Raw genomic sequence first — 14,549 nt, 5'->3', positions numbered from 1 at the left:
ACAGGTTTAAAAGAGCTCAAATGAATTTTATACCGGACAGAAGTCACTTCATTGGAAATTTCACTGTTTCACATGAAATTAATGCACAGGTACGATGCATAACAATGGACAAAACCGATTCAACTACTTTTACAAGGTGAAAAAGAAAGTCGAATCGTGAAGCCAGTAAACAAATATTTTTTTAATCTGAGCATGCAAATTGAAGATTATGTTATATATTTTACATTAAACACATTCGCTGAACAAACACATTTATTATTTGAGTCCCAGACACTATATTAGTTAATAGTTTTCACACTAATTCCACGTGTTTTTAAGTGGTAGTAAACTCGTAGTAGCCCAAAAGGCATTGTAGTTCATTGAGTCGATTGGTCAGTTTTAAAAGGCCATGTTTTAATTACCTTCTATTTGGTAAATTACTATATATGCAAATATTATATTCTGACGTCAGGAAATCTAGAGTTCCCAATCTGTTAAACATACCTCAAATAACACTTATTTTTTTTTCACGGTATCTTTAACAAATTCACTATCTGGATGAACATTTCTATTTAGAGAAAAGGTTTTTGGGAAATACTTTTTATGATTAATCATTCACTGCGAGATTAACATTGCCATTGTGCTGTGAGAAGACGAAATGATTACGGTCGACATACGTGGAAGGCCTGTTCTGAATGATCCTAATAAAAATAGGCGTGCAATACTCCATAATACAGGTAATATTTTTCAGAGATAAGAGCCAGGCGAGTTACGGTCCTTGCATTTATTTATTAACCATTTGGGAGGGGGGTTGCAGACAAATATTGTAAATATAGTAAATAGTGAGAAACTGTAAACAGAAGATAAATAATCAACTAAGATATACAAATTATTCACCATGGCCAACATTGTTAGTCGATTCTGATTATATTTTTTTTGTCCTCAAATGACGATTAATATCCATTTTTGTGTTCTGAACAACTATTCGCTCTTATTATAATACAGATCATGTGTTTACGCTCCGCTTACAAGGATCTTGAAAAAAACGCCACATTCTTCTTTCTGTTTTTCGGGATCCTCAGGTTTTGTCATTATGTTACATACCTTCAAAAATATGGAAGCAGAAATTTCATTGGCTGATATGAATCTGATCAGAACAGAAAGTAAGACATAGTTCTGTCAAATCCTTGTAAGCTTGGGGAAGTGTTGAGACAGGCTCTGTATTTAACTCAGATCGAGAGAGATTGTAAACAACAAAAATTATCATTAATTCATGTAAAAAATCTACGAAGAGTCAAAATGACAGAAATTGTCAGACAACACCTTATATTAGGTTTTGCCTTTGAACGATGATTTGCTCGGAAATAAGGCATATAGTGACGTTGCGCACGATGTTGGTACTACTTAGCGTTACACGTTCCTCATAATGAAGCGATTTCGACGATTTCAAAGAACGTTTCAAGCGTTCAAGCTAATAATTGATGAGGTCAATTTTCTGTTGTGAATTTGGTAACCGATTTCGGTTTGTCTGAAAATGCATAGTTTAATATATAAAACTCAAAGTGGTCGTACATATATTTTTTTTAATGCATATTCATTTAAAGGAGTTGTCAGTCTTTCCAGGCCATAATTGATAATTTTACTTTTGGCAGCAGTTCGCATTAATGAATCATACATTAATTTTCAAATTTATACAGATTTCTTTTTAATATAAATTAGATTTTGAATTTATTTTCCCTTTTTATTGCATGTTTATACATACTCCTTTTGTTGCATTTCCTTCCGTTTCCGTTTCCTTTCTATATTTTATCATTTCCCGATGCTTTCTTTGTCGAAAAATTTCTAGGAAGTTAATCATTTTGGATTCATGTTTTTCTCATTTCCGTATTTTTGTGGCATTATGCATACATGTATCCTTTTATTTTGTTATAATTGCCAGCAATGGTTTTGTCTATTTTATTTTATTAACAAACAAAAATATGCATGTTGCTTTTGATGATTTAAAACTTGCAGATAGACAACGTTTCTTGAATAAAACAAATGTCATGAATGTGCTGAAAAAAAACTGAGATCCCGATATTTTTTATATCAATCTCATTTGGTCAACATTTGAAATTAAACTTAAACTTTTCCTTTATCATACATTGGTTATATTATAACTTTTATTTGTATTTTCAATCGAACTAAACTGGAAACAAATAATTATGATATAAAATTAAAAACCCGAGCATGACACCAATTACGTTTTGCGAAAGTTGGGACAAAACGGCTATACTTTTTGAAACGATCTAAAAATATTGTTGCCTATCGAAAAAATGTTAAACACTATATAGTTTAAAAAGAAAAAGAAAAAACTTTTACCGCCAAGTTTTATTTTCTATGATCTAACTATGCTTATTTAATATACAGCCGGTTAATTCCTCAATTGTAAAGACAATACAGCGTTTATTTCGTTGGGACAAGATGGCTATACTTTTTGAAGTCGTTGCAATAGAAACTATACGCATGGTTTCCGGCAATAAAATATCATGAATCAGGAGAAAAGTAAAAAAACTATCAAAATATCATAAATATTTTTCCTCTCAGCTTTTCCAATTTCACGGTATAAATGCGCAAACCCGATATATGCTTACCTTGAATATGCTTGGACATTTTTCAGACCGTTTTCAAAAATAACATTGTCCGGTTTACGATTTCAGTGATATTGATTTTGCTTTAACACGCGAAAAACAATAAGAATAGCCATACTCTTGTGAAGTTTTATGATGATCAGAAAAAAAATACTGTAGGAAAAAAACGGAACTCCAAACTTTTGCACACAAAATGTAACGTTGGACATTACGTTTTTGCGTAAAAATGGGATAATAAAGTGTTATAATTCTTGATATTTTAAATTTCGGTTCCTTTTTTTCTTTATTTTCAAGTCTAATGTAATAAATTCAACCAGAAATCACTATGTTTTTATCGAACTGACCAGTCTACGTATTTATTTTCATGCTAATCTATAGCAAAATGAAATTCGTACCAACATCGTGCGCAACGTCATTGCACCTGAGATCACCCCAGATTTTGGTGGGATTCGTGTTGCTTAGTCTTTAGTTGCCTATGTTGTGTCATCTGTACTATTATTTGTCTGTTTGTCTTTTTATTTTTGGACATGGCGTTGTCAGTTTGTTTTCGATCTACGAGTTTGACTGTCCCTCTGGTATCTTTCGTCCCTCTTTTTGCACATACGTTGTACATATTAAAACCAGACCTATGAGCATAATGAGTTGTCTTCATATATGCGAGAAAATTTTAATTCCTGATTCATTTCCGAAACTGATATGGCGACTTTCGGAACCTCTGCAAATCGGTCTTTCTTGTAACGGACTTAAACTCTCAGAAACAAATTGTCAGACAAGGCCGTAACTGGGCATATTATTTTAGTGAGGCAGAACTGATCAGCAAGAGGAGCAAATCAAAATAAAAAAATTTGGTATGGGGTCTGGGATAAATGATGTAAAATCCTGCATTCTGGGCATTTCCAGAGAGCTTGGCATCGTTGCAAAGTTTGAAGATGTCACGGTTTGATTTAATTTCAAACTCATTGCGGACAGAGCTAAATATCAATTTTAAGCTTTAAGCCTTGAACAAGGTATATTGGGATCTACTTTGCAATTTCACCTTCAGGAATATAGGATAATCAATATATCTTTGTCATCTGAATTCACTGAGATATGGGGGTACCCCTATGTAATTTTATGTTATTTTAGGAATATTATTTTTAGTTTTTTTTTTTGCCACATGATACCTTTTAATGTTATGATTACGGGAAATTGGATATAACTATATTGTTTTATGGTATTCTAGGACAATTGATTTTTTTTTTGGATACCGGGAAATTGGACTGGAGTTTTCGCTATTTACATGTAGGTCCGTGATTTCCGATTATATCTGGAAATAGTCAGTGGTAAGATATTTTAGATCGACAATCGAATAATTAGGGGGTAGGAGGGAGTCTGATCCCGAAATCCTGAATTGAAAGACACGAAATTCCCTAGTTCCGAATTAGACAACACGAAATCCCATTTTGAAGGTCCTACCATCCCTCAATAATGCAAAAATTGAATTACGAGATGTTCTCTCAAATTTTAAGAACGAATAAAGTTGGGGAAAACATGAAAATAAATACTCAGACAGGACTGCTCCCGTGCTGTGCCCCAGTACTTGATTTGTCAGTTTATTTATAGTTTTTGGATTAGTGAAAATATATTCAATACTAACTCTTAACACCGGTTGTGATCACAAATAACATTCATTAGTTTACTAAAATTATTCCTTCCTCACCTTCAGTATCGCTTTTCCTTTTTCTGCAAGAGCCTGTTTTTAACTAGAGATCCATGATGAATTACCGGTTACTAGGTTAATGTAATCGAGAAAAATCAAGCGGTGACTGAGATGCTGAGTTATATCCGGGAGGAATAATTTAAAAGGAATGATGTCAAGTTATGGAAATTAAGGTTAAGACAGAAAAAAAACAAATGACTACATTTTGTATTTAATTACCATAAACAAATACATGTACACAGAAAAAAATTCAGTGTCAAAATTTTAGGCCTCACTTGCCTTAATGGTAGTTACGGCCTTGTCAAAGACACTAGGCTTATGACTTGGTACACCAAATCGTGTTTCTGCTACATAAGACTCACCAGTTTGTTATCAAAGGCCAAATTAAATACAAAAGTGTAGAGTATTCTGTGTTTATTTCCTACAAATGCTCAGCTTTTCATTTATACATAGAAAATACATTTATTTATTTTCTAAATCCTTTATTCGTGATTAAACCAATCACTGATTTTACAGTTCAAAATTTTAGTGAATGAATTAAGGCAGCAGACAACTTTATCGACAACTCTGAAAAAGTTTTTACGTTATACAAGATTGCCTTTTATTTTTTCGTCAAATTGTCAACCATTCTCAGTTTAAATGCAACAATATTGCGGGTGAATTTCACTTGTTTTTTATCTGTGAACCTTCATCAAGAGAACATTTCAGAAAGACCAATAATCATTAGATTAGAGTATTAGTATTAGAGTAAAGAAATTATTGCTATTTAGTTTTTACTAAGGGTTCAGTAATCGACTAGGTCGAAGTATTTCCTGTTATAGCAGGACCTTGCTGGCTATGAAAAGTCCAGAAAAAACATTTCTTCTATTTACCTCTTCTGTGCATATAGTTTTCAATTGACTAATAAAAGAAACACATTTAAGGAACGTAAATGAATCGTAGAATACGGAATGGCATATACCATTGGCCTTTTTCAATCACTGTCTTTTTGGGAATAAATCCCTCTTTTTTTCTGGCTGAAGAAGTTTTACTAAATTTTCTTTAAATTCTCTTATTATTTTCTTTCATTTTATAAACGAACGCAAAATTTTTGCGTTCGTATAATGTTATCATGTTGTCTGTGTCGCCGTCGTCCGAAGACATTTGATTTCCAAACAATAGCTTGAGTGTAAGTATATGGATCTCTATGCAATTGTGCGACAATGTTTCATACCACAACAGAAAGTTTAGGATTGATTTTGGAGGTTATTGTTCTAACTGTTTAAGAAAAGGGGCCAAAAAAGGTCCAAAACAAGCATTTTTCTTGTTGCAGTACAGTAACTTGTGTGTAAGTGTATGGATCTATATGAAACTGTACTAAAATGTTCCTTACCTCTTAAGAAAGGTTTTGATTAAATTTGGGGGTTATGGCCCAAACCTTTTAGGAATAAAGGACAAAAAAGGTGGGGGGAAACCAAGGATTTTTATGTTTCTGGACAATAAATTGAGTATAAATCTATGGATCTCTATGAAATTGTACCACAAGGTTCCATTCCAAAAAGGAAGGTTTTGTAATGGTCCTAATCGTTTGAGGAAAAGGGGACAAAAACATTATTTTTTTAGTACTTTGTATTAATTGCTTATTTCTTGAATAATTTCAATGGGGTTTAATTTAAAGTCTTTAATTCTTGGGGTTCTTTATTACTAGTATGTTTGTACATGCATTTAGATTTTAGATTTGAAACCCGTTTTTAAATAAGTCTACATTGAGGTCCAATGGGTCCAATATTAAACTTTGTTGATTCCAACAAACAATTAATTCTTGGAGTTCTCTGATACATTTATGCTGAATCAAACTGTGTAATTTAGATTTTGGATTTTTGGACCGGTTTTCAAATTGGTTCACATGTCATATGGGTCCAAAATTAAACTTTAAGTTTGTTTGATTTTAACAAAAAATGAATCCAGGAGTTTTTTATATGCCGAATCTAAACATGTATTTAGATTTTTGATTTTGGGCCCAGTTTTCAAATTGGTCCAAATCGGGGTTAAAAATTAAACTTTGTTTGATTTCAACAAATATTGAATTGATGGGGTACTTAGATCTGCTGAATCTAACTGTGTGTTTGGTTTTGAATGGTTTGCCCCTGTAATCAAATTGGTCCAGATTGAGGTCCAAAGAGTCCAAAATTAAATTTTGTGTTTGATTTCATAAATTATTATTTTTTGGGGTTCCTTGATAAGCTGAATCTATCCATCTATTTAAATTTGGATATTAGACCATAAAAGGTACATGTACATGTCCAATTGCATTTTCTTAATTTTCTGAGACCACATTCGTTCTGTGTCAGAAACCTTTTCTGTGTCAAATATTTGATCACAATCCAAATTCAGGATGTATTTTACAATTAATATTAATAAAAAGTAGATTCATAATTAAGAAATAGATACAGCATCATTATATTCTACTTTTAGAAATTATTTATAAATATAGTTTGAAATTAACTGTTCATTATTAGATATTTTGAAATTTTTTTTAGTGTTCTTGCTCTTACTTGCAACAACTGTAGTTTATACGTGCTGCTTTTGTACTTTATTTTCAACTACGAGAGAGTAGCACGTTTGGACTACAGTGTTTGTAAGATTGTATAAAAAATGAGAGATAACACATACATGTGACTTACCGAATTAGACTATTTACCGGATTTGTAATAACATAAGCAACACGACGGGTGCCCCATGTGGAGCAGGATCTGCTTACCCTTCCGGAGCACATGAGATCACCCCCAGTTTTTGGTGGGGTTCGTGTTGCTTAGTCTTTAGTTTTCTATGTTGTGTCATCTGTACTTTTATTTGTCTGTTTGTCTTTTTATTTTTGGCCATGGAGTTGTCAGTTTGTTTTCCATCCATGAGTTTGACTGTCCCTCTGGTATCTTTCGTCCCTCTCTTATACAGCAAGAAAAAAGAGGAAGAAAAGCAATCGATAAAAGGTGTATGTATTCCACCAAGCAAAGTTGATTTTATTCTTTGGTTTCTTCTGCCTGTGATGTTTTTTGTGCATTTGTATGCCCCCGCTGCTAGGCGAAGGGGGCATTATGTGTTATCCTTGACTGTCCCGTCGTCCGTCCTTCCGTCTGTCCCATTTTCGTTTCCGCACTCAAACTTAAGTTTTAATCATCCAAATTTTATGAAACTAAGACACAATGCTTAAAACCAAAAAGACTTCGAATATGGGTAGTGAATCACCTACAGTTCAAGAGATATGTCCCTTTATAATGGAAAATAGCAATTTTCGAATTTCCGCAATCTAACTGAAGTTCGCCTCATGTAATTTTATGACAACAATACACAATGCTAAGAATCAAATCTCACAGATAGAGTTCGAATACCGGCAGTGAGTCAATTACCGTTCTAGAGTTATGTCCATTTATAACTTGGAAAATTGCAATTTGTTCGGTTTTGCACTCAAAATCAAAAGACCTCAATTATAACTAGCAGTGACATCAAATGCTCTCAATAAGTTTTTTTTCACGTATTATAAGCAAGATTGAGCGGAGGAATTTGCGTCCGCAGACACATGCATCTTTTATTTTCCTATGTTTTATAAAAGTATATGTATTTGTATTGAGGACACAAACTTATAGTTGCTGGGTCATCGAAAGGAACACTGCAAGGAACTGATTGTGATAGTAATTTCTACCAACCTTTTAAATTCCTGTCGTCTGGAAACAGTCATTGCGTTTATAAAAAATCTGACTGCAGTGAGGAAGGACAAGTTGTTTATAGTAATGGAACAGAGAAAAATGATAGATCCTGCCGTTGTGACTATACGAGAGGTTATGATTTTATAACACAACCAAATCATCGATGTTTGTGTGTACCATCTAAAGAAGATTGTTCCTGTTATCATAAGAAATGTCCGACTAAAAACATTTTATCACCAGGTATGAAAGTATTTTTAATGAATTGCCAATTGTCGGAGCATTTTCTTTCTTCTAATGATTCTACATACTTCGGAGAGGATTATGTTAGCATACAGGTATATGCTACTAAATCCGTTTCCACATCTAAGCAATATGGTAATATCGCACACTTTTTATAAATCGTATTCTTTTCGTAAACAATGGTCAATTTTCCTAAAACAATCTACCACTGGAACAGAGGTTAATTATCGCAAATGATATACATGTATTTCTGTTTTTTTTTTTTTTTTTTTTTTTTTTTTGGGGGGGGGGGGGGGTGTATATACGTATTTTATGTATATATCCATATATGAAGGACTCCATAACTACTTTGACATTGTGTTTCTAGGCCTTAGGCTTAAACTTAGGCTCACGATATTTTGGGCCTTTGGATAACACATTTCGCATGTTCAGCTCACCAGTTAATCGTGCCATGCTGGATTATATATGTATGGGGAACTCGCAAAGCGGCAATCGGCAGGTTTATATTTAAACTCATCAATAAAGAGAATGGAGTGTTAATAGGGGTAGTAATATAAGTTACATAGTCATGATAGTGTGCTAGTGACATAATACGATATATATGGGGTCAGTAAATTCCATATGGGGTGAGAGCTTCGCTCCATATATATCGTACTAGGTCACTAGCACACTATGTAACGAATTTATCTTACCGACTATCTTAACATGTGGTATTTAGACAAGTGACCTATCAAAGTGATCAAGTCTTCATTGCCGTTAGTATTAAGAACCTATACAAAAACAATTGCCAACAATAACATGTGTGTTTTATGGATTTATTTCAATCGTTCGTCATCAATTTCTTCGTCTGTTGAAACCTTTAAGATTTTTCCTCAACACCATGTTATTTTTTATAAAGGGACGTAACAACAATACTAACAGTGTATTGAAACAAACCCCGCCTACTAACCTGATATGGAATATACACGGTCTGACTCTCCACGCGGTTGCTTTAAATCAATCATATTCCTAGAAATGTATAGGAGGTAAGATAAATAAAGCTTCGTGAAGACGTAATGAATTTCTAACGACTTCCGTATAAATTGCAGACGATACTTAATAGAAACACCATTTATATTAGGTAATGTATAAAGACAACGAACATGTCTGCGTTCATGCCAAGGGGCATAATGCACCAAGCTTTATGAAGAACTAAATATTATACCTATACTACGAATGTTGCTGTAATCATGGTGCCGCAGTTCCCAATTTTCAAATCCAGTGGCCTTCTTACAGTCTACTGATAGGGGTTGCATGATTGTAAGTCCTGTGGTATATTTTATCGATGGTGCGAATTCATGAAGAAAGGATTGAATGATAAGACTGAGTAAAAATGTCGTTTGTATTGTTTGGTATGACTGTACATACGTTTTTAACCCTTTCTGTCGTTCAACCGACGTTTACCAATTCGCAACGGCTACCTTTTAATCCGCAATCGAGATTAATCAATTTACAATTCAGAGCATCGTAGCTCCTTATATAGTTAGATTATTTTGTTTATTTGGTAGTCAATTGAGCATCTGTTATTCAAATTTCACAGGTTTGTTCAATTTTTGTAGTTTTTTTTTTTTTTTTTTTGAAAAGAGGAGGGGATTTTGTTCAGAGCCATTAACGTGTCTTGTAGTAGAATTATAAACGGTCGTGTACGAAGATTTTTGCTTTTGTCATATATATGATGATCTGAATGTGTCGTATTCGAGGTATATGTCATGTTTGGTGATCATGAGACGAACTTAAGTCGGCTGCTAATGGAGACATTTGACATTTCAAGTCCGTTTTGCAGGCTTCATTTGAATTTGACATCATTTACCTGGATCAATGTGATACTTGTAGGTGAACCTTTAAGTTATTTCTAAGAATTTGAATATTAAACCATTTATGATCAGTAAAACTTTTCGGCATGTGCACTCTGGCTTAGGATGTTCTAAATAAGTAATTTGTATCAAATATGAACTTATTTTAATTTTAACCATTTTAGATTATGAGTGTCTTAATGAGAACGAGTGGAAACTCAGCTTTAACTGTGATTCAATATCAACAGTTGTGTGAGTATTTCTTGTAAAATATCCACAGCAGGGAACACACGATGCTTACTCTCCTTGATTGGCTTCCTTGGATGTCATGTTTATTGAATACATATGTTTTTTAAAACCTCTGGATTGAAGTTGAACGTAGTTGAGCTAGATAACGGAACTTGTGTTTAATCATGACAAATTTTAATGTATCAATTTGGTATAACATCGCACAGTTTTCATAAATCGTATCTTTTCGTAAACACTGGTCATTATTCCTAAAACAATCTACCACAGGAACAGAGGTTAATTATCGCAAATGATATACATGTATTTCTGTTTTTTCTGCAGACACATTTCGTATCTCTTTGCTGTACTGTTGGCAAACATGTACACATCTTTACATCATGTTACTAGTACATAATATAAATAATAACCTTGTACAGTTCTACTGGGACTTAAATGTACACGTTATCTATTTTTGGGACCACATTGATTTCATATATTTATTTTAAACAAATTGGGTTTACCAAACGATTTTGAATAAGTAAAATTGAGAATGGAAACGGAGAATTGTCAAAGAGACAACAACCCGACCAAAGAGCAGCTAGTCCCTTAGACATGTATAATAGTTCAGCGAAAATGGATGTCACACTAAACTCCGAAACATAATAAGGCATTTATACGTATTTACTAAAATACAGAACTATTTATTCTTAGATGTAATTTGTATTAGTTGGATCATCTCGCATATTATCAAACGGTTAACCAGTCTAATAATGAAGACATGCAGCTTGATTTCATAATCTGAATTGGAAAAATTAATGAGTGTTCATTAAACAGCTACACCTTGTAACATTTAAATGAAAGTTTTATTCACAATTTTTTTTGTAGAGATTTTAATAGTGCTGGACCATCTGTATCATCAAACCCCCTAAATGTATCTCTAGACGTGTGTCGATTTGATTATTGTTGTCAGGATGTTCTCTCATTGCCTCGTATAATCCCATCACTTATTATACGATTTACACGTTCTATTTATGTATCCTTTTTTTTGTCAGGTTATCTAAAGATCCTAAAATATCATTATCGACAGACAATTTGTCGTTGGACTATCATGTAATAGGTATGTTGATCGTATGCGAAATTTGAAAATTGGTTATAAAACGTTAGAATTCTTAACTGATATATATATAAGTCTAAATTGAAAACAACGTTCAAACCTATGATTGCGTTGGATAGAAACCGCATTTTTTTATACGTGTGCATGTAAAACAAATTTCTCGGTAGAGGGGTCTAAATACAGCACAAGCAACAATTTCCAAAAGACCAAAAAAGTGAAAACGTCTATTTTAACAAAACGCATTTGACTAACAGGTCGAACAACTGATGTCCTTAAACCCTGCTGACTACCATTGGCGATTGCCAAATAAATTAATCACCAGATCTAACAAAATGGATCTTAATATCAATTTAATACCAAACAGAAAACAATAAACTTGTGGAAAAGATGGTATACCACAAACATGAGGTGCAAAAATTTGTACACCATATCCGGATTTCGACAATTTATGTCTCTTAGTGATGTTAGGGATCGAAACGGTATTTGGAAGGCTATATAATTTACCTCAATTTAGGAAAGACTCTTGAATTTTAAAGAGTCGAAGAAGGATGAACGGATCATATAAACCCAAAGGAAAATATAATACAAGCCCAAACGAAAAAATATATAAAAGTCTAAAATATATATAGGTCCTAGAAAATGAAACTTTTAAAAACAAATGCATCAATTTTAAAATGTTTAATGTTAACATAGTATTTTATAATTCTTGGATAACGTAAAGATAATCCCATGTATAACAATCGTACAGGTACGAGGTAAGTTTGAAATACATAGTTTTTATTATAAAGAAACTGTCTTCATTGTAGACATACATTGTATATATAGAGCTTATCTTTTATATAGATTAGACCGTTGGTTTTCCCGTTTGAATGGCTTTACACTAGTCATTTTTGGGGCCCTTTGTAGTTTTGCTGTTCGGTGTAAGCCAAGACTCCGTGTTGAAGACCGTACTTTGATCTATAATGGTTTACTTTTACAAATTGTGACTTGGATGGAGAGTTATCTCATTGGCACTCATACCAGATCTTCTTATATCTATGTGCCTTTCAATTTATTTTGATTATATATATGTATACAAGAATAAGACATATTTCAGAATATTAGAGCTGCGCTTAACAACTACTGAAACAGTAGTAAAAAAAACCCTAAAAAGTACTATGATTTCAATGTAAGTAAAATAATTTCATATGGAATACCTAATTTTGTCTCTGTTATTCTAAGCGTCAAAACTCTGTATGAGAGTATCAAAACGCAGAGCATGCCCTTTTGATGCAAAATCTGAACTGACTGTCTTGTGGTAATAAATTTTACCCAGCTCTTCAAACAAATCATTTTTGAATTCTAGCCAGTCATATATCAAGAGAGCTTAGAAAATTTAAAACACTCTTATAATAATACCAGTACCTATCTCATTGAAGTTCATGATGTTAATTATATACCATAAACTTTGAATTTGATAGAGACTGATACAAGATTTATAAACAATAGGCGTACTGACGCTTATTTATGAAGATGAGGACAGGAAGTTCCATAACAAAACATTATGTTTAAGTGTAGTGAACAGTAAGATAAGCTCAGTATGGGACTAACTTTAATTAATTCCCTTTTCAGCATATAGAAAGACTGCATATGTTGCAGTATTGGTAATGTGGATGAGTATGCTGTCAGTACCAAGTGAGTAATAGATTTAAACGAACGTTTTTGTCTTGCCAGCAATGAATGTCATAGAAATAAGAGAAAAAGGAATGTTCATCTGAAGGCGAATATGTAATCTTTTTTGTATGAAGTTTTATATCTCATAAAGTAAAAAGGTTTGATATTTGATATGGTATAAGATACATATCATGCCTTATGTAGCAACCTCTCTGTCGAGCATATGACCGTTGACCATAATATTTTTGTTCTGCGATTGTTTAGGGAAACTGAAATAACTGTATATCGTGTTATTTTACACACTTATTATAAGTGACAGGGTATCTATATTTGGTATAACCATCTTTGCAATATCTGCCTACATGTTCATTTGACATTGACCTCATTTCATGAAATAGTGATCACGCTTAGGTTTTGTTTTCAAATCTGTATCTTAAAATTGTCGAAGATACGTATATATGTAGGGAGCGACACAGGCTCTTTAAAACCTCTAGGTATTTTGAAGTATCAATTCTACAGGCAGCTATTTATGTTTTACAATAATATTAATAAAGCTAATGCGGAATTGTTCTTGAATTATTGGTTACATAGACGTAAAAACATTTTGTTATGAATATGCTAATATTAAATCATCGATGTTGTATACTTAAAAAAAATGCATTCAACTTTGCTGATCGAATGCAATACATCAAATCTTTCTTATGATGTTTTGTATTGATGTTCTGCAAAATTGTTCCTTGTCTTCTTTTACAAATTATGACATTGTGGGATGCAATTTTGAACAGATATCATGTTATGGAGGGGTATTTGCGAAAAAAAATACCAGTCAAGGGACGGTGAAATTTCCCAAGCCGCTAGGCGAGGGAAATTTGGCCCCCAATACTTTATTACATGATATATCTGTTTAATTACACCGAATAGATTTTGATTGAAACTGTCTGTACATGTGAAGAGAAATCGAAGTACCGAGGGAATTATATGCGTTGGTGCAGTCTTTTTGTAACGTCATGGTATCTATATGTGTAAACGTCATTGTTATTCCATCATTAAATCGTTCATTTGTATAGACATTTTTCCCCTCTTTATATAAAATTGAAAATGGAAATGGGGAATGTGTCAAAGAGACAACAACCCGACCATAGAGCAGACAACAGCCGAAGGCCACCAATCACTACAAACCAGTAAAGTCTGAAATGGCCTATATCTGTACTCGACTGTACTGATTTTTACTCGACCATTCTGAATTGGTCTGAATTTTACTCGACATTACTCGACCCCAGTCTTAACCATACTCGACCGTACTGATTTGTACTTGACCCTTATCTTTGCCATTGATAATAGACTGAACTATTACTCGACCAGTCTGAAACAGTCTTAACCCATTTTCGACCTGTACTCGACCAATTTTTTCAGTCTAAACCATACTCGACCAAAGGTCTGAACAATACTCGACCAGTCTGAACCATACTTGACCAAAAAACCTATATTTTT

The 14,549-nt window shown here is 33.1% G+C and overlaps 1 protein-coding gene across 1 annotated transcript in view; it reads left to right on the top strand.

The window, feature by feature from the left end:
* Nucleotides 1–14,549, top strand: part of LOC127714489 (uncharacterized) — a 36,040-nt gene that overhangs the window by 9,826 nt on the left and 11,665 nt on the right. Inside the window, exons 4-7 of the mRNA XM_052220544.1 lie at nt 7,917–8,231; nt 10,249–10,315; nt 11,344–11,408; nt 13,017–13,079. Coding sequence (XP_052076504.1) covers nt 7,917–8,231; nt 10,249–10,315; nt 11,344–11,408; nt 13,017–13,079 — 510 coding nt within the window. The remainder of the gene's footprint in view (nt 1–7,916; nt 8,232–10,248; nt 10,316–11,343; nt 11,409–13,016; nt 13,080–14,549) is intronic.

This window comes from Mytilus californianus, unplaced genomic scaffold (assembly GCF_021869535.1).
Source record: "Mytilus californianus isolate M0D057914Y unplaced genomic scaffold, xbMytCali1.0.p SCAF_9, whole genome shotgun sequence".
NCBI lineage: Eukaryota > Metazoa > Mollusca > Bivalvia > Mytilida > Mytilidae > Mytilus > Mytilus californianus.
The sequence above is the reverse complement of the archived record's forward strand: the minus strand, read 5'-3'. Positions and strand labels throughout refer to the sequence as shown.